The 18,465-nt window shown below is 33.5% G+C and overlaps 1 protein-coding gene across 11 annotated transcripts in view; it reads left to right on the forward strand.

Moving 5' to 3' along the window:
• Positions 1 to 18,465, forward strand: part of EPHA7 (EPH receptor A7) — a 167,030-nt gene that overhangs the window by 138,167 nt on the left and 10,398 nt on the right. For 7 of the 11 annotated variants that reach the window (XM_032651528.1, XM_032651530.1, XM_032651525.1 and 4 more), the window contains 7 exons: positions 3,438 to 3,546; positions 4,197 to 4,252; positions 8,639 to 8,764; positions 9,588 to 9,773; positions 10,352 to 10,413; positions 11,925 to 12,134; positions 12,851 to 13,000. In XM_032651528.1, the coding sequence (XP_032507419.1) occupies positions 3,438 to 3,546; positions 4,197 to 4,252; positions 8,639 to 8,764; positions 9,588 to 9,773; positions 10,352 to 10,413; positions 11,925 to 12,134; positions 12,851 to 13,000 (899 nt within the window). Of the gene's footprint in view, positions 1 to 3,437; positions 3,547 to 4,196; positions 4,253 to 7,321; positions 8,163 to 8,638; positions 8,765 to 9,587; positions 9,774 to 10,351; positions 10,414 to 11,924; positions 12,135 to 12,850; positions 13,005 to 18,465 lie in introns of those variants that run through there. The other 4 variants (XM_032651529.1, XM_032651531.1, XR_004352561.1 and 1 more) reach the window with 3 other exon arrangements.

Raw genomic sequence — 18,465 nt, forward strand, 5'->3', positions numbered from 1 at the left:
TGGAGTGTGTAAGATTAAAACTGAGAATATCTAAGTTCAGTGGCCCCCCAAAATTAGTGTTTTACGCTAATATTTCAACATTTAAACATTTGAGTGGTCTTCTGTTAAATGTGTTGCAGTAGTTTTTCATTTAGACTGGTCTCTTGATATTTCACTTTGTAATTTCTAATATAATAAAACAATTCAAAATATGTTTTCTTTCATATTCTAATGAATAGTTCAAACTTAAAGAACCATCAATCAGCTATACTTACCCAAGCATTCATTATCAGTTAAAAGTTTAGGTTTGAAAACTTTCCAAAATGAGTTTGTACATTTTCCTGACTTTGTAAATTAAGAATATTGGGTCAAACTATTATTTATTAGTGCTGAGGTTCATAGATGTTATTTTCATTATTTAAAAATGAAGTAACTAACCCTCAGAGAAATTGAGATGAAGTGGTAGAACATGAATGAGCACATGAAATTCATGTTAAAAATGAATTTTGCATTAGAAAGGATTTGGTGATTTTTTTTATCATCAGAATATTCTCTCCACTGGAAGATAAAGTTGATGAAAGAACAATCCATATCTCTTTTTCTTACTTTAGTCTTGCCAGTGCCTAATATAGTGCTTGATGCATAGAAGGCAGTCAGTAAGTAAGCAAGAAATGAATACCTCACAGCCATCAAAAAAACAGATTATCAGGATCAGTTGGAGCTAGTAGACGTATTCCTGGTTTCACATTTCAGCTCTGCCATGTCCATTTGTGTGACTTTGGATGAGCTACTTCTCTGTACAAAAGTTGCTAGGATACCAGTACCCAACTCTCAGAGTAGTTTGAGGATTAAATAAGTTGATGTACACAAAGTGCCAAGTACAGTGCCTAGCACACAGACAGTCTTGAATGTCAGCTTTTCTTATTTAGGACAGCCATTCTCAAGCCTTTTGGTCACAGGAACCCTTACAAGCTATTAAAAACTATTGAAGATCCCCAAATAGATTTTGACTATTTGGGTTATATTTATTTATGTTCACCACTTTAGAAATTAAAACTGAGAAAATTTTAAAACACAAGTATACACAACACACATTTCATTAGCCATCAGAGTGATATTATCACCTGTCATGTAAGTTCTTGGGAAACTCAACTGTGCACTTGTAAGCATGTGAGAGTGAAAAAGGCAAATAACATTAAATGAAAATAGTGTTGACCTTGCAGATTCCCTGGAATGTTCCTGAGGAACCCTTAGGGTTTCCCAGACACCTTTTAAGAACTACTGATTTAGCACACGTTACTGTGCTAAGAATCTGGGATGTACAGAAACACGTGACACATTTGATGCTCTCAGTTAGTGAAAGAGAGAAACTCGTACACAAGTTCTGACCGTAAAATTGAGCACTGGTAGAGTGCATGGCCCAGTGCTATCAGAGTGTCAGGAAACAGTGATCGTCTGTGCTAGGAAGGAGGGCAAGAAGGAAGATGCCACCAAAGAGAAGTTACCTGAGCACTGTTTGGAAAGAGAACTCAGATTATTCCATTGCACATACATCCAAAAATCCACTTCTGCGCAGAGCCAACGCTACTGTTTTCACAATTTTTAAATCATGATGTAGTAATTACGACACATATAAATTACTTTTAAAATGTATTATCCATGAATTAGATGAAAATATGAACCATAAATTTTGACTATGCTAAGATAAAAGTGTGACCCTGAATATATATAAAAACATGTAAGTAAATATTCACATACTCTAATTCATCATTCACCTGAGTCCAGTTTTCTCATTGGAGATCTGTTTCTGAAGCTATGGGCAGAACAGAGCCTAAGACAAGCAAAAAATTAGACCCATGGGACAGATTGAATGAAAACAATTTCTACACATAACATGTTTAATTTTTTTCTTTCTCATGAACAAAACTACTCCATTCTTTTTCCTCTCTTAATATATATTAAATGACAGATAAAAACAAAAACAACCAAACCAAGAAAAATACTTGAAGGCATCTTTTCTCTGTTTGATCATAATAGGCTGTAATTCGGAAATTAAAGCTGTAAAGTTGCTTTCTTTTTCTTCTTTTTCTTTTTCCCTTGTTTCATTCCCTCAGGGAGCAAATCAGCAGGTGCTGAATTACGGAGTGTGTATAATACCTCTTTTCAGAAACCAATACACCAGAGCTATTTTTACTGTTTTTCAACGTAAGAACTATCTATAGTTAGCGTAGGTATACAAAATTAAGAGATGAGTTGTCAAAGGAGGGAGACGTAGATAAAGTAAAGAAAGGCCAATCAGAAAAATTTATGCTTCCTGTTGGGGCAAGACACACTCTGCCTACATAAAATTTACTGCTCTGGAGACTGAATCCCTTGCCACACCAAGAAGGAGTAGTATTTTCCATCCTACCTTAAAGATTACAGTTGTTGATTTTTTCAGAAATAAGCAATCGATATTAGTTTGATATTATATAATTATCAATTTGCAACTGGATCAGCGATTGGAATATATATTTTCACTGTGTTGCATTCTTTTGATTATTTTATGAAGTCTATACTGGTATTGAAAATATAATGCTCTGGGGAAAATGTGACACTTGTGAATTGCCAGATAAGTAAAACTTCACTAATTTGGAAAAATCCAAGTGAGAAGGCCGTGTGACTCAATGAAGAATCAGAATCAGAGGCTGCTTTAAAGGACATGTAAACATATACTGTTCCCAAAGAGACTCTCAGGAAGGTTCAGCTGGGCTTGCCTTAATGAGTGTAGAAGAATCACTTAGCATTGTACAGGAAGCGACTACAATTAGATAATACAAAAATGTTTTTTACAGTGCTTGCAGAAAGTTGGCTCTTTCATAAATAGCCTAGCTCTTAAACTCTCAAATGTGTATATTGCCTACTTTGTCAAATTAATACCAGTAATTCTGTTCATTTTCCTTAATTAAGGTGGATTATAAATTCATAATGATTTACTATGATTACATGATGATTTTTATTCTATATTGATGATATGAGAGATAAATCATTTAAGGTGCTTTGAAAAATGCTGAGAGTATGTATTTGGGTTCCTTTTTTACACACCAGGAAAACAGACACAGAGGGATCAAATACCTCACCGAGGGAAAAATAGGGATTTAATAGCAATTGTAGATGAAAGATCTTTATCTCTTGATTTATAACTAAGTTTCCAACAATTAAGCAGGGGATAGCCATTCAATAAGGCATTTTGTAGGGATCTTTTCTAGCTGAAGAATATAAAATAGATGAAATTATTGTCCTTACCACTTATTTAAAATGCAAAAATAAATGTTTATTTAAATTTGTTACAATAGAATGCATTTAAATTAAAGGTGAATTTAATAGCATAGCTGTCTTGTTTATAAGATTTTGTTTAACCTCAAGTGCTTGCAAGATATTGGGTGTTTTATTGAGCCTTTTTTCTTTTCTGTTTATAGCTACGGCAGTCTCCAGTGAACAGAACCCTGTTATTATAATTGCTGTGGTTGCAGTGGCCGGGACCATCATTTTGGTGTTCATGGTCTTTGGATTCATCATTGGAAGAAGGTAGAAGACAAAATTTGTTCTAATCTCTAACATAAAATGTGTTGATTTTTTAGAATTATGTCAGCCTATTACTTATTGTTTAGTTTAGAATGTTAAATAGTAAATGCAGACATTTGTTGTCTCATATGAAACATTGAAGGTCAATAGATTTCCATTCTCCCAAGGTCAGAATGTAGTGTGAACTTGATCATTGGCTTTAGTTTAAGAGGAATGAGTATTGTAATTTCTATTGGGTGACTTTTTATTAGCTATTTTCAGAGTTAGATTTTTGTAATAAATAGAGAAGACACCTGGGGAAAGATTTACTCTTTTAGTTAATGGTTTGTGGAAACCATTTAAAATCTGTTGTTGTTGTTGTTGTTTCAGGAAAAAATATAAGCAAATATTCACTCATTGATAAATCTAAATCTATGAAATATGTCCCTTCCACAATGTCTCACGCAAAGACTTTATATTCTCTGCTTTTTTTAAATCATGTGAATTGCTATATTATTATTGAGTTCAGAACTATGGACAGAAAGTTTATGTATTTTGTTTATAGCTCTAACTAGCATGTTGTTAAGTAATTAAGGTATATGATACTGGATTTTAAATATATAAAGTGAGATTATTGGTTGAGAATAATCATCAAAAATCTGATTTTTTTCCAGGCACTGTGGTTATAGCAAAGCTGACCAAGAAGGGGATGAAGAGCTTTACTTTCATTGTAAGTGTTTGGCTTTTCTTTATTATTATTTACCCCAATTAATACAGAAACCTGGTTGTTAATATTGGCATGAATAAATTCCTAATGCATCAGGCTTGAAAATATATCATGAGCTCAAAATGTTACATTAAAACATTTGAACAAGATATGCAGAATGAAGATCGTATGATGTGAATTTTTAAAAAATATATTCAGATGTGTAATCTCTCATAAGAAATTTTAATATAACTGCAAGGATATTCAGTAGCTTTTATGTCACAATTGTTCTTTTTGCAAACTTTGCCCAAGTGTTTCATATCATTCTAATAATTATTCATTAAATGTTGCATGTGCCCATGTTGTAGCTCAGGAATTCATTTCAAGTTAGAAGGATAGGCCCTTTTTTTTCTACCCAATGAGTGATGATATAATGAAAGACTAAGCTAAGGAGCCTCTTTCTCTCCATCTACTGTAAAATGTCCATCACAGATGATATTTCAAGGGACGTAAATAGTATAATAATAGGATTCAATCCTCTGATGTTTTCCTGTGGATCTGGGCTACCTGATTCTTAAAAGTTCATTTTAGAAATAATATCAGAAGAAAGCTCAGGGAACCAAAGAAAATAGATGCCCGACTGCATTAATCTTATCGTTGTTGCATGTGGATGGCAAGCGAAAAACTGAGAGCCATGCAAGTAAATGTTGACTTCTTGCAGTCAAAGTAAAATCCTAACAGGGAAATGATTTTAGCTCTGATAATTGATGATGCTCTTATCCAAACCCATTATTCCTATTTTTAATCCTTGAAAATATTGAAAAATAATTTTATTTATTATTTTTCTTAGTAACCATAATCTTTATGAAAGTTTCTCATGGGGAGATAAATTTCCTGTAAATGGCATAAGAATTACATCTATTTTTGTGTTATGTATCAAACTCTTATGTCAGTTTCTAAGAAGATATTGTCATATACCCCTTCTAAAGTCACAGGAATATGGAAGCATCAATCAGGGAAATGTGTGGTTGAAAGAACACAAATTGTGAACACCATTATTATCATTCCTAAGTTTCTTCAGTGTGTTATTAATTGTTGAACCAATAGTTCCCTAAACTTTAGTTTCCAAAAGAAAAGTGGCTTTACATATTACATATCCAAATTGATGATGAAACTCTGTAAAATTTCAACCACTGATGGCAGGAAGGGTATTGGGACACTAGAAATTATAGTGAAAGGTATGACCAAAGGGCGCTTTATCATGAAGTTTAAGTTTCAAGGCCCCTCACTTTCACAGACTCCTTTCAAGGCCCTGGAAGAGCCCTAGCAAGTTAGTGTGTAGAATATTTTTTCTTAAAGAAAGTATCCCAAATTGTAGAAGGTTCAAGCCCCACAAAACTTAAATCTGCCCCTGATTATGACTGAATACCTGTGATTCTGCCCCCTCCCCCCGGGATGATTTGATATGCTCCCAATGTCGGTGCGTCCTCTTGCTAATCTGGCAGTGATTTTGTGACAAGTCCCAGTAATGAGAGTACCATAGGCCGTTTACACCTAGAGGATATACAGAAAAAGTGGAAGTTACATTTTTTTTCTCTTTCATGACATGAGAGAATACTTTTAACACTTCCCCAGACAGAAAGGAGAGGATCAAAACTTGAATGCATTAATTTTTGTATCGAGTTTAAAATGTATATAGAAGAGTGACATAAGACTATAGTTGCTGGAATCCTTGACTCTATCTATATGTGAATAATTGGATGGCAAAATCATTTAATAACACCTTAATCAGTATGTCACTTTTCTTTTCTTTATTGAGGGTATCTGAGACATCCCCAAATGATCAAATGCTGCCTCTTAGTTTTTTTACTTTTAGCGTGAAGGTTAATGCTGAAGGTAAATTAAAACATGGCTTACCTAAAACATGATGTATAGCCTAATGCTTAATTGTCATCACTCAGTTTTGATATTTTGATGCCATTCCCTTTTTTTACATTTGACATCCAGTTTGTAATTAGAAAAAAATAAAGCTGCATGTGTTACCTGCTAACATAGAAAAGATAAACTTGAGGTATATATAAACAGTTTTCATCTCTAGAGCAAAATATCAGTGGTGGTTTTAAGATGTTTAACATTCATGAGAAATGTAAATGAGATATTAAAACACAGAAAAGCTCCTACTCTTAAATCAGGAAAAACAATAGACCAAAATATTCAGAAATTACATCAAAATTTTTCTTATTTTAAAGCATCCATTTTGAAACGAGTAATGAAAAAAAAAAGTACACTTAAGATATCCTATCTTGATAAATCCTTGATATTTTTGAATTACCCTTTTTACAAGGATATCTTTTCTTGTCATTTGTTGAGAACCAGGCATTTTATTTGATTTTATGACTGTATTTACAATACGTAAAGTACAAAACTGTGGTCACCAGCTATTTACAAGTTGGTGTCCTTTTATTCCTTTAGTATAAAAACAATTTCCTTAGGTGCTAAGACACCAGATTGAATTTTTACAGAAACATGAAAGCAACCATTTTACTAGCTTTTAGAGCACTGAATTTAATAGAATGTCCAGTCATTTGTATCAGGCGCCCTCCACTCTCCATGGCCCCAAGTGTTACATTTAAAGATATAAACACGATGGAGGAGTTTAGTGAAGCAATTCCAATTTACATTTTGTTTCCTCCTACCATTTCTTCTAACAATGTCTTTGAATCCAAGCCGGGCAGTATTTCATGTTTTTATGCCAAAATTGCTCTGGCCTGTCAAAATGTTTTATGACAGCTTGAATAAAGAACCATCAGAGACCCGTTTGAGATGCAGAAGGCTACCTCCAATCCAGCTCCCTTATCACAAAACCAAACCAAAAAGAAAGAAAAAAAAAAAAAAAAACAATGAAAGAAAGGAAGAGAATAAAAAGGGAGAAGATGGCTCATTCTCCATCTGCCTACCAATCTAGGAGGTTAACCTATTGTTTTCTTCCCTTCTCTCTTTTTCTCTTCCCCCCTTTCCCTGTACTCCTTTTTCTCTCTTTTCTCTTTCTATCCCCTCTCTCTTTTCTTCTTGTGTTTTTTTTTTCATGTTCAGCTTTAGTAACAAATGAGCATCTGTCAGTTTTATAGACTGCAACAGTAATTGTTTAAGACAATCAATTTTGGATAAACAATCAACTACAGCAGAATAATTCAAGATTTTAAAATCCCATTTTTCCTTTATACATTCTGCTTCTTTTTGTTTGTTATATGCTTATTTTAAAAATATAATTTCAATTTGATGTGATGACATAAGCACAGTTAGGCTGCAGTGTAATACATAAAGAAATATATTGTTCTCCAAATAGTAAGATTTAATGAAAAGATTGTTCAGTGGCTTTGTTAAAAACAATAAAGTTTTTTTGAGGATATAGTGTATCTTTTCATTGCATTAATATAACCAAATATATGCCTATCTATCTTATCTTTGTCTTTAACCAAATGATTAGATTTGGAATACATTATTGTAATTGATTTAAAGTTGACATAGCATTATCTGTTACCTGCATGCTTCTGGGTGCATTTTAAGAAGATTTTAACTTTTAAGATGATTCTATGTTGTTTGAATTTTGACTACCTTTTCTGAGGCATATTGGCTACCTCCTCATAGCAGTTAAGATCTTCCAGAGCCTTATAACTGAAAGTTCATATAAACCATTCCTCTTTCAAATTACTGTCATACATGGTTAGCAGATCCCAGGAATATTGTAAATTTTCTAACTGTACTCTGCACTTTGTACATCTGGCCTCTATTGCCCTTCAAGGTGAAGAAGAAACTGTGTCATAGTAGATTTCTCTCTGGTTCTGTGATAGCAGTCCCTCACATCTTGTATTAATTTATATGTCTATGTCAATGGTGGTTGGTCTTTAAAAAAATAAATCAAAAGAATAAGTAACATGTCTAACTGTTTTTAATATTGCTGTCAGTGTAGTAGGCTACCTGTAAATGAAATGTCTTCTTTTCCCAGTGTATTAATTTGATTGATTGACTGAATGATAGATTTACAAATGTGTTTCCAAGTCCATTACAAACCTCAGTATGGCTTGAACTATGCCATGATAGCAGTGAATTTAATTAAACCTCCAGTCTGATAAGAGTCATGTCAGAGAATTTCGGTGATGTCTTTTGTTGATTTACTGGAAAAGCAATTCAGTTAGTAAACTATGAACTGGATCCTATGTTACCTATAGAAGCTTGCAGATAATACCTATACGCCCACAGACTGAAGTAGTCTGTTAAAACTGCTGTGAATCAGGTGATGTGGAAGCAAGTTCACTGTTCCAAGGAGCACTCTGCATAATGAAATTCCTGGGCTGACTGCACAATAAGTGCTTTGCTTCATCACAGTCATGCTTTCTTACATCATTACAGTTAAATTTCCAGGCACCAAAACCTACATTGACCCTGAAACCTATGAGGACCCAAATAGAGCTGTCCATCAATTCGCCAAGGAGCTAGATGCCTCCTGTATTAAAATTGAGCGTGTGATTGGAGCAGGTAAGGCTGTTGTAACTTCCTTGTTCAGCTGTTCCATTTAGCCAAGATCGAAAGTCATACATCATAATGACAGGCAAATAATTATAACTCAAGTATAGAACCTTTGCATTTACCTGAACTGTTAGAAGCAATGAGCCTGTACTTGTTTATGAAATCTTAAGAAAAAAGTGAAAAAGAAGCATGTGGTACAGAGAATCGTGTATCTTTTGTCTTCTGTTGGATTTTTAAGATATCGTTCTGTTATAAGCTATTTCGTAATAGTTCTGGCCTGTCCAAGAAATGACTTCGTATTTAAAATAATTAGAATGTCCCGAATTTTGCTGGAATATACATCTCCTCTGACTTGATTTACCATCTTCCTGCTAAGCTTTAGGTATTAGCCGTTGTGCTGTGTAATTCCATGTAGAAAATTAATATGTATGAATTATTTAAAAGGAGCATTATTTTCTATGGATACAGTGTATCTTCAGAATAATTATACATTTTTGGATCAAGTCCATTCAATCTGGCAGACATAAGTAGATATGAATTCCAGATTTTTAAATCTCTGAGAAGTATTTGCTTCTCAAGCTGTGAGAACAACAGCAATGTTTAGAATTTGCTAATGTGCCCTTATACTCTAGTAAGCAGTGTACGTTATGCAGTGTATTTCAAACCTGAATGTTGTTTCTGAAAGAGTTTTTGTTAACCCAGTTAAAAAAAATAATAGTTTGTGTAACAGTTTAGGAAAGTTTAAAAGTGCTTTTAAAGAATTTAATGCATTTATTTTGAGAGAGGAAATATTTCTGAAATTAAAATACACCTGCCTGTTCTGTTACTTCAGGAGAATTTGGAGAAGTCTGCAGTGGTCGTTTGAAACTTCCAGGGAAAAGAGATGTTGCGGTAGCCATAAAAACCCTGAAAGTTGGTTACACAGAAAAACAAAGGAGAGACTTTTTATGTGAAGCCAGCATCATGGGGCAGTTTGACCACCCAAATGTTGTCCATTTGGAAGGGGTTGTTACAAGAGGTAGATATTGATTATATATTTCATTTATCCAGCAAACTGTCAGAAATTAGTGTTATTTCATAGATACTAAAAAATCAAATTGTAAATACATTGCATATTCTTAATGAATTTTTTTTCTTGATATGTAACTGACTAAATTTTCTTTTGTGTTACCATCTCAGAAAAAAAATCAGGATAAATGAATGCAGGTTTAGAGCTAAAGAATATATCTGATAGATAGATGGAGTGACAGATATTTTCATTTAGCTTCAAAGCCACAAAAGTAATACAGTTTAGTCTTCACATTTTCTGTAGTGTCATTTTCTCTGAGTTTTGTTCACAAGGCAGGAGTCAGAAGAACACATTGACTTTTACTGTTTAATTTTGTGAATCATGACCACATTCCAAACAGACAGTTAATGACTCTTTGCATTTAGCAGCACTAAAAGCGTTAGAAATACTCACCACTCACCCAGTCAGTCTTTCAAAAGAGCACCATGTGTTTTATCTGGAGTGAGAAAGAGGATAAATACGAAGTTTAGATTACAGTTTTGGAAGCAACACTGTTTTTTCTTATGTATATATTCTTGTAATTTTAGGGAAACCGGTCATGATTGTAATAGAATTCATGGAAAATGGAGCCCTAGATGCATTTCTCAGGGTAAGTAACAAAGTTATTCTCCCATTCTAAATATACATGCTACCAATGTAATTTTCTGAACTTTTCTTTGCAGTGTAAAATGTGAACAGTGTAAACTTTAACAGGTCACAAAATTGTCTTTGAAAAGCAGATTAAAAGAGTCTTAGACTGGATTGAACTAGAATATTTTTGAGCATTTAAGTGATACAGTGTAGTTAAAAAATAGTTTCCATTGACATATTACCACAAGTATGGAGGACACCTGAAGCCCTGTAATTTGAATACTTGTTGTAGTGTAGCATTTTACTTTTTCAGTACAATTATAAATGAAATACAGACGTAATACAGAGAAGACTGAGAAGTGAGATAGCCATTCAATGTTGGTAGGATGATCCCAGCTCTGCTCTGTGGAACCATTTCTGTTATATTGTTATGTGAACACCAAACCTAAAATAAAGAATTATGAACCTTTTTAGAGTTACAAGTATGTTATTTTTATAAATAATAAATTCTAAATGTAAAAACATACGTATTTTTACATGCAGAGACTTTCCACCTAAGAACGTGAACACATGTTAACATTTTTTCAAATGGCAAAGAGAAAATAATGAGAACATACATGATCTAGAATGATAAGTTCAACCCATTTTAATAAGGATTCAGAGGATTTCGAGAGGTCTTTATTGCTGCATCTTGATGATATGCAAGATGCAACTGTCATCTTGCATATGACATGCAAGATGATATGCATAACTGTCAACTCTCTGGAAGAAAGCGTCACCTAGCAAGCTCATCTGCTCGATCCATGGTCCTCATGCACCACATCTGCAATTCAGTTGGAGAAATCTGTGGGTTAAAAATATATGGTGAAAAAAAAAAAATATATATATATATATATATGGTGGCCAGTTGGTTGCAAAGAGTGCTCAATTCTACTTGCTAGTACATGTATTTTAAAGAATCTTGGTTATAAGTAATGTACCTACGGATAGCAATGAAAAGTATAAAGTGAAAACCAAGTCAGCCAGTATAATCCTTTTCTACCTCTTAGTTTCTCTTCATCTTTACTCAAAAGTTTTTTTACCTTTACATTTTTTACCATTTGGAGAAAGAAAGCTAATATATGTATCTTTATCCCTTTTATATTTTTAGATTATTTGTGTAATTTTTGGCAAGTGAGGAAAACAGTTAGCTGTCAGGGATCACTTTTTTTAATATTCCATTCCCTAACTTCGATTTAAAAATTAGCATATACTTTTGGATTTGCACAATCTGAAATTATTATTAGTTAATGTTAACAACACATCCATATAAATAACTAAATGATTATCAGAACTCTATTTTATATTACCTGACTATCAAGTTAAATCAGCACCTGTTATGTTTTTCACAAGTGTCTACACTACGTAGAAAATTAACTGGTGATTCCTAGTATACAATAGAAAATGACTAGGGTGCAGACATTTTTCATGGTGATTTTTTTTCCCTTTCAAAGTATAGCTAACTGGACTTTCATTTTTGTCTTCCTGTAGAAACACGATGGGCAATTTACAGTCATTCAGTTAGTAGGAATGCTGAGAGGAATTGCTGCTGGAATGAGATATTTGGCCGATATGGGATACGTTCACAGGGACCTTGCAGCTCGTAATATTCTTGTCAACAGCAATCTTGTTTGTAAAGTGTCAGATTTCGGCCTGTCCCGGGTTATAGAGGACGATCCAGAAGCTGTCTATACAACAACTGTAAGAAAAAGTCTATTACTGCACCTTTTCATATTCCTGCGATTTTCCTACCAAGAAAGCAGGGCCTAATAATATAAAGCTAAATGGGAGAAAAGAGGCAAATTGATCTCAGCTTTTTGTTGTTGCTATTTTTTTCCTTTTGGAAGAATCTTAGTTGCTTTTACAATCTACATATAGGCTAAGATGAGAAGTAATGATAAAAATGAGAACAGCTCATTTTTTATTGGGATGTTCATATAAATAATATACACATACAACATTTGGTTACTAGCAGTCATAATTGTAGCAGAAAAATATAATCCCATTTTAATAAAGGTTTTAATAAAAGATTAACTATGCTAATTCTTATAACTTTTGTAAGATTAGAAAAAGGGAAAATATGAGGAGTTACTTATATACTATTAATATTATTCCAATATTTCATTCCATTTTAGTAGCTGTTTTGTCTAATTTGTCATTGTCCTCTCGACTAGACTCTTGCCCTACAACCACATAGGTCCATTATTGATTTGCCTTAAAAATGAAACTTTAACTGTGACATTTTAAAAAACAGATTAGTAACTTTAAATGCACTTAGAGAAATTCAAGATGAATAGACCTGATGCTGCTGAATTGCCAACCAAATACAAAAGTGTTTAACTGTAGCTTAATGGTTCTGCTATAAATGTTTTATACATTATTATACATACTTAAAATGTCAATTTCATTTTATACAGGGTGGAAAAATTCCAGTGAGGTGGACAGCACCTGAAGCCATACAATACCGGAAATTCACATCAGCCAGTGACGTATGGAGCTATGGAATAGTCATGTGGGAAGTTATGTCTTATGGAGAAAGACCTTACTGGGACATGTCAAATCAAGATGTAGGTATTACACTACTTAAACAAAAAGGATTTATTTAATACATTAATATTCATATTATGGGAACGTGTAGGTAATGGCTCATATGAAGAAACTTTTATAGAATCATAAAAAGATGATTGTTGAGTTTTCACAATTATTACCACAAATTACCACAATAATTACCATAAATTAATGGTTCAGTTAATTTCATTTTGTCTTCATTTTGAAGAATTGCTTTTTCTTTTTTAATTTAAATTCTCTGGACACAATAGAAGCCTGCAAAGGATATTTCTCCTTAATAAAGGTAATCAAGCTGAGCTTGCACACCTGTTGTGGGAGAGTCACATGAATAAAAGAATCATTTGCAGAGGGGAGGGTTAGGAAGGTTGTGTTTGATTTTGTTGTTACAGCTTGTCTTTCTTTTCTTTAATTTCCTGATAAAATCTGTTTAAATTATCTATTGTCGATTGATTTACTTAAATTTTAATTTCATGAGATAACCTAGATTTTATGATCAATATTGGTGTTTCATAGTGATATTTTAGAATGTAATCACAATGGGACTATCTTTGGAAATTTCTTCTAAAAATACAACTTATTAAATGTGTATCTTGTTACTAAGGCATAAGATACGTTGTTATCCTTTAAGAAGCTGATGATAGTTCTTGAGCGTATACATCTCACACCAAGAAACCATTTATAAAACAATATAGCATAAGTGCAAGTAAATATTTGCTTCTCTAAGTTGAATTTTACGAAATTAACATTTTTGTAAGCCAGAAGCTTTCAAGTACTGGCAGATTCATGTGGCTTAATTTATTGAAAATATGAGTGAAATTTAGATAAAAGTAGAGCAAATGTAAAGTCTAGGAAGGTACCCTGGATTTGAACTAGAAATATGGAGAAGACCTTGGTTCATAGTTGATTAGAGAATTTGCCAAGGGAGCCCTTTGGAAAGTCCAGAAATAAAGGCTTAGTGAAGTGTTTGGGGACCAACCAAATAGACTCCTATGCATCTCCTATAAGGGAGATGCATACATCGTTAGTGATTTGAAACGAAGGTTAGGTTGGGGCAAATTGATGAAAGCCTTTTTCTGAAGGAATTTGGAAATGGTAAAAATGCACGCTCTTGAAGAATAGAGTAAAAAACTAAGTGCTGCTTGAAGAAATTCTATATTACCATTGAAAAGAAGGATGTGACAAGCAAACTGGTTTGGAGTAGTCAATTCTCGAGGTACTATAAACATGGACAGCAATAGATGCTGACTAACATTAAAGTTGAGTTATTTTTCAAAAACAGATCATGATCATTGTTATATAAAATTAGTATCCTTTTTTATTTTAGAATTTTCCACATCAAGTTCCTATGGTTCTTAAAACTTATAAATAGCTATTTTTTGACAACTAAAATGAGACAGCTTGTTGGTAAGGTAATTTTCAATACATTTTTAAACAAATTTTTGAATTGGCTGAAAAAGTCACAGCCTAAAGAGGGGGAGTTTGAAATCAGTGAAATCTTTTGCTATTTCGAATTGAATAATGACATAAAATTTTTTTATTTGGGGTTTTTTTTTTTGGTTTTGGTTTTTCAAAGATAAAAGTCTGAATGATGAGTCCGTTTGGCAGAGGCAAAGTTGTTAATATTCGACAGGTCTCAGTGTCAAAGATTTCATGGACTGTCAAAATGTGGGCAAACAAATCCTTGGGGCAGAGAAAGAGAAATATTTACATTTCCCTAGACACTCGGTAGAGTTTCATTTCTTTTGACACCTTCCTTCTGTACTAGATTCAAACATAAAGGGAATGACAGGAATATAAGATGACTTAAATTCAAAGTTCCCTTAACTTCTAAAAATAAATAATAGAAATGGTTAAGAAGAAAAAAAATAAATATCTTCAATTTAGTTTTTAGTATTCCCTACTGTTTTTCTTGAAAATTAAATATCATAAATGTATATTTAGTCTATCAAGTATTAATAAATATTTTTACTGATCAAATGAAATTTTTATAGGCACAATGAAGTTTACTTCTGACCTAGAATATTTTAGCACCATCTTTCTTCTTTTTTTAATCACAAAGGTCGGAATTATTAAATTATTAAATTCAAACACAAGAAATTACCTATGCAGTTCAATTTTTATAGTGAAACTGATATTAATATTCTTCTTAAAGCATAATATTCATTATTTTATACTTATGTTAAACTGGTATTTGAGCAATTATATGTTTAATCTTCAATATACAAATGGTGGGAAAAACTGGATAATTTAAAATAATGAATTCCATTCTAGCAAAAAAATTCTCTAGAGAAAAGCTTTTTTCTTGGAGTCTCTGGGTAGGAGACCATGGAGAGACTTAAGTGACCTGCCAACTCCCTGATGCATATGGAAATCCTCTGTATATGTGAATATATGTTATTTTTCTGGGACTGTTGCTTTCATCAGATATTCAGAGACATTAATGTTTTAAAAATCAGTCTAGATTGATCGAGAGAATCACCCTTGATTGAATCAACTCACTTTATATTGTTTAAATTTAGTTGCTAGAAATTTGTTAGGGATTTTAGAAAGCCCTCAAATTTCAATACCTCGGATTACAGGCGACTTTTCTTAAGTCACCATGAGAACAAGATCTAAGTTGATAGTTAATATTTGTCAGGAACTCCACAGAATTCTAGGCTGAAAGCTAAATAAAGTGAGGTTTCTGTGATCACTCTGAAGAAATAAAAAAGAGGTACACTAGTCCCTTAGTATCCATGGGACATTGGTTCCAGGACTTTGGCAGATACCAAAATCTGAGGATGCTCAAGTCCCTTATACAAAATGACATTGTATTTGCACTAAACTTGTGCCCATCCTCCTGTATACTTTAAATTATCTCTAGACTACTTATGATACCTAATACAATATAAATGCTATGTAAATAGAGATGAATACAATGTAAATGCAGTGCAAATAATTACTGGTGTGTGGCAAATTCAAGTTTTGCTTTTTGGAATTTTCTGGTTTTCCTTTTTCTTTTGAAATGTTTTCATCCATGGCTGCTGAATCTGAAAATGTAGAATCCTCCCAGGATATGGAGGGCTGACTGTATTGTAAAATCAATGAGGTAGATAGTGCCAGGAGGCTTTAGTTGCACTCTAAAGCAGGGAATAAGCAAGAAAATCTTGGGAAAAGATAATATGCATATGTATGAAGTTCCCCACACCCAAATAGGTTTATCACAGGATTACTCCTCACTGTTTTTCATGTGCCCATAAATTTCCTGAGTTTTAACTGCAATGGAATCAGTTAGAATCTAGGTATTTGCAGTTAAAACCAAAAGGGTAGGCTTTCCCAATAAATTTCCAACTTTCATTCTTCTGTAAAATCTGTAGGTGTTTAGCCCTTTCCATTAATGACCTTTCAAAGACAGAACTTATATGTATAAATGCAGTCAAATATAATACATAATACACAAATTGGAAATACTTATATTTGGCATTCACAGCGGCTGTCTTTTAATTGAATTTATGTCTTAATTAGTCCAAATATAATTTTCATAGTCAAATTATGAAATTTTAAAATTCTTCATTATATGGATTACTTTTTTTCCTGTTTATAGTACTCAACAAAATCATTTCTTCTTACCTTAAGGTAGGCCAATAAATCATCCGATTTACTGGTAGGTAGTCACAAGGATAGTAAAAAATTAAGCACCCATAAAGATAGGAGACATAAAGATAATTCTTTAAAGTGGTCCATGAAAAGACATTTAAGAGCTTTGAAAATATAATATGCTTGTAACTAAGTTTATCCTCAGCTAAACTGTGAGCCCTCAACTTTTCCTTTTAAAAGTCACCACTGATTTATTACTTTTTTTATATTAAGATATAAAAAATGGTGGATTTTTTGGTAAAACTTTGCTGTAATCCTGTAGGTGGGGTCCAAAATATTTAATTGCCTAAAATGTGGGTCATGTTATTGTGAGGTTAATGAGATGAAAATGGGCATAAGTGGAGAACAGAAGCCAATCATGTTATCTCCCATTTTGAGGTATTATAGGCCCATTATCATGGGGTCTGTCTGTGCTCCTTTTTCTCTTAACTAGTGTCATACTGTAGTAATACTGAAATACATCTCGGCAAGCAAATGTGTGTTTTCCAAGTATTTCTCTGCAGTCTAAGAAGTGTCCCCTGTTGGATCCCAGTGTTCTTTTAAAATGTCATTTACCCTAGTCACTTCCTATCCCTCTGGGAATGATCTAGAATTAGAAATTGCTATGAATATTTTCCTTTTTTTCTTTGACTTTTATTATAATGCTAAGGCCATACCTCGACAGGCAAATCCAAGGGGTTTCTAGTAATTTCACAAAAAGATGTTTTAAATGAATTCCATGGATAATCACATAATGCTTTTGGAAGTGTAGGATCAGTCATCTTACTGTGTGTTTTGTTGTTTCTGAGAACGTGTAACTATTTGCACAGCACACTTTTTGTTTTCCCAGTTGGAAATATAATGCAGCTCTCAACAGCATGGGCTGTGGTCAGACAGCCTCCATCAAATTCTGTCTCTTCTACTGACAGCTATGTGATGTTTTCCCGGTGCTTAACTTCTCAGCACCTCCGATTCTTTGTCTCTAGAATCAATATAAAAATACCTGCCTAATAAGGTTTTTGTAAAGATTAAATGAGATAATTAAAACAATGCTAATCGTATAGTAAGTATTCAATAAATATTTACTATGATTATTGTATCCTTAAAAGATAACTTGTTTCTCTGGCAGGCTAACCAGATAAAACCTGCGGAACCTCAAGTCTCAGTTCCTGGCTGAATCATCCCTTGAGGGCGGGTTTATCCTCAACAGGCTTGCCTTGAATTATGCCAAACTATGTCCTATAGAGACCAAGGTTCGCAGCACGTATCTCTGGTGCCCCTGTAGGTAGGAGCGTGATTGTTAATGGCAGCTTTGGAGTCCCAAAGTCCATTCCCAGTCCAGAGCGTCTCTTATTTTAATTATACTTTGCTGCTGCTCCTTTAAAATTTTGTAAACCACTGTGTTTTTTGTTTTTGTTCTTTTTTGCGGTACGCGGGCCTCTCACTGTTGGGGCCTCTCCCTTTGCGGAGCACAGGCTCCGGACACGCAGGCTCAGCGGCCATGGCTCACGGGCCCAGCCGCTCCGCAGCACGTGGGATCTTCCCGGACCGGGGCACGAACCCGTGTCCCCTGCATCAGCAGGCGGACTCTCAACCACTGCGCCACCAGGGAAGCCCAACCCCTGTGTTTTTGAGAGCTAGAAGTTTCATTTTGTGTTGATAAATGTTCTCTGTTCTAATACTAGGAATCGTCAAATTTCTGTAGTGCAATAGGATAACTACAGAAGTTTACTAACTCTTTCATTCCTGTAAGAGTTATTTCATGTTACTTTATTCATTGGCACAAAGATTTAAGAATATATTGTGCTCAAAGCCAAAGAATTCTAATTGGAGAGCTATTGAAGGCTAT

This window comes from Phocoena sinus, chromosome 12 (assembly GCF_008692025.1).
Source record: "Phocoena sinus isolate mPhoSin1 chromosome 12, mPhoSin1.pri, whole genome shotgun sequence".
Taxonomy (NCBI): domain Eukaryota; kingdom Metazoa; phylum Chordata; class Mammalia; order Artiodactyla; family Phocoenidae; genus Phocoena; species Phocoena sinus.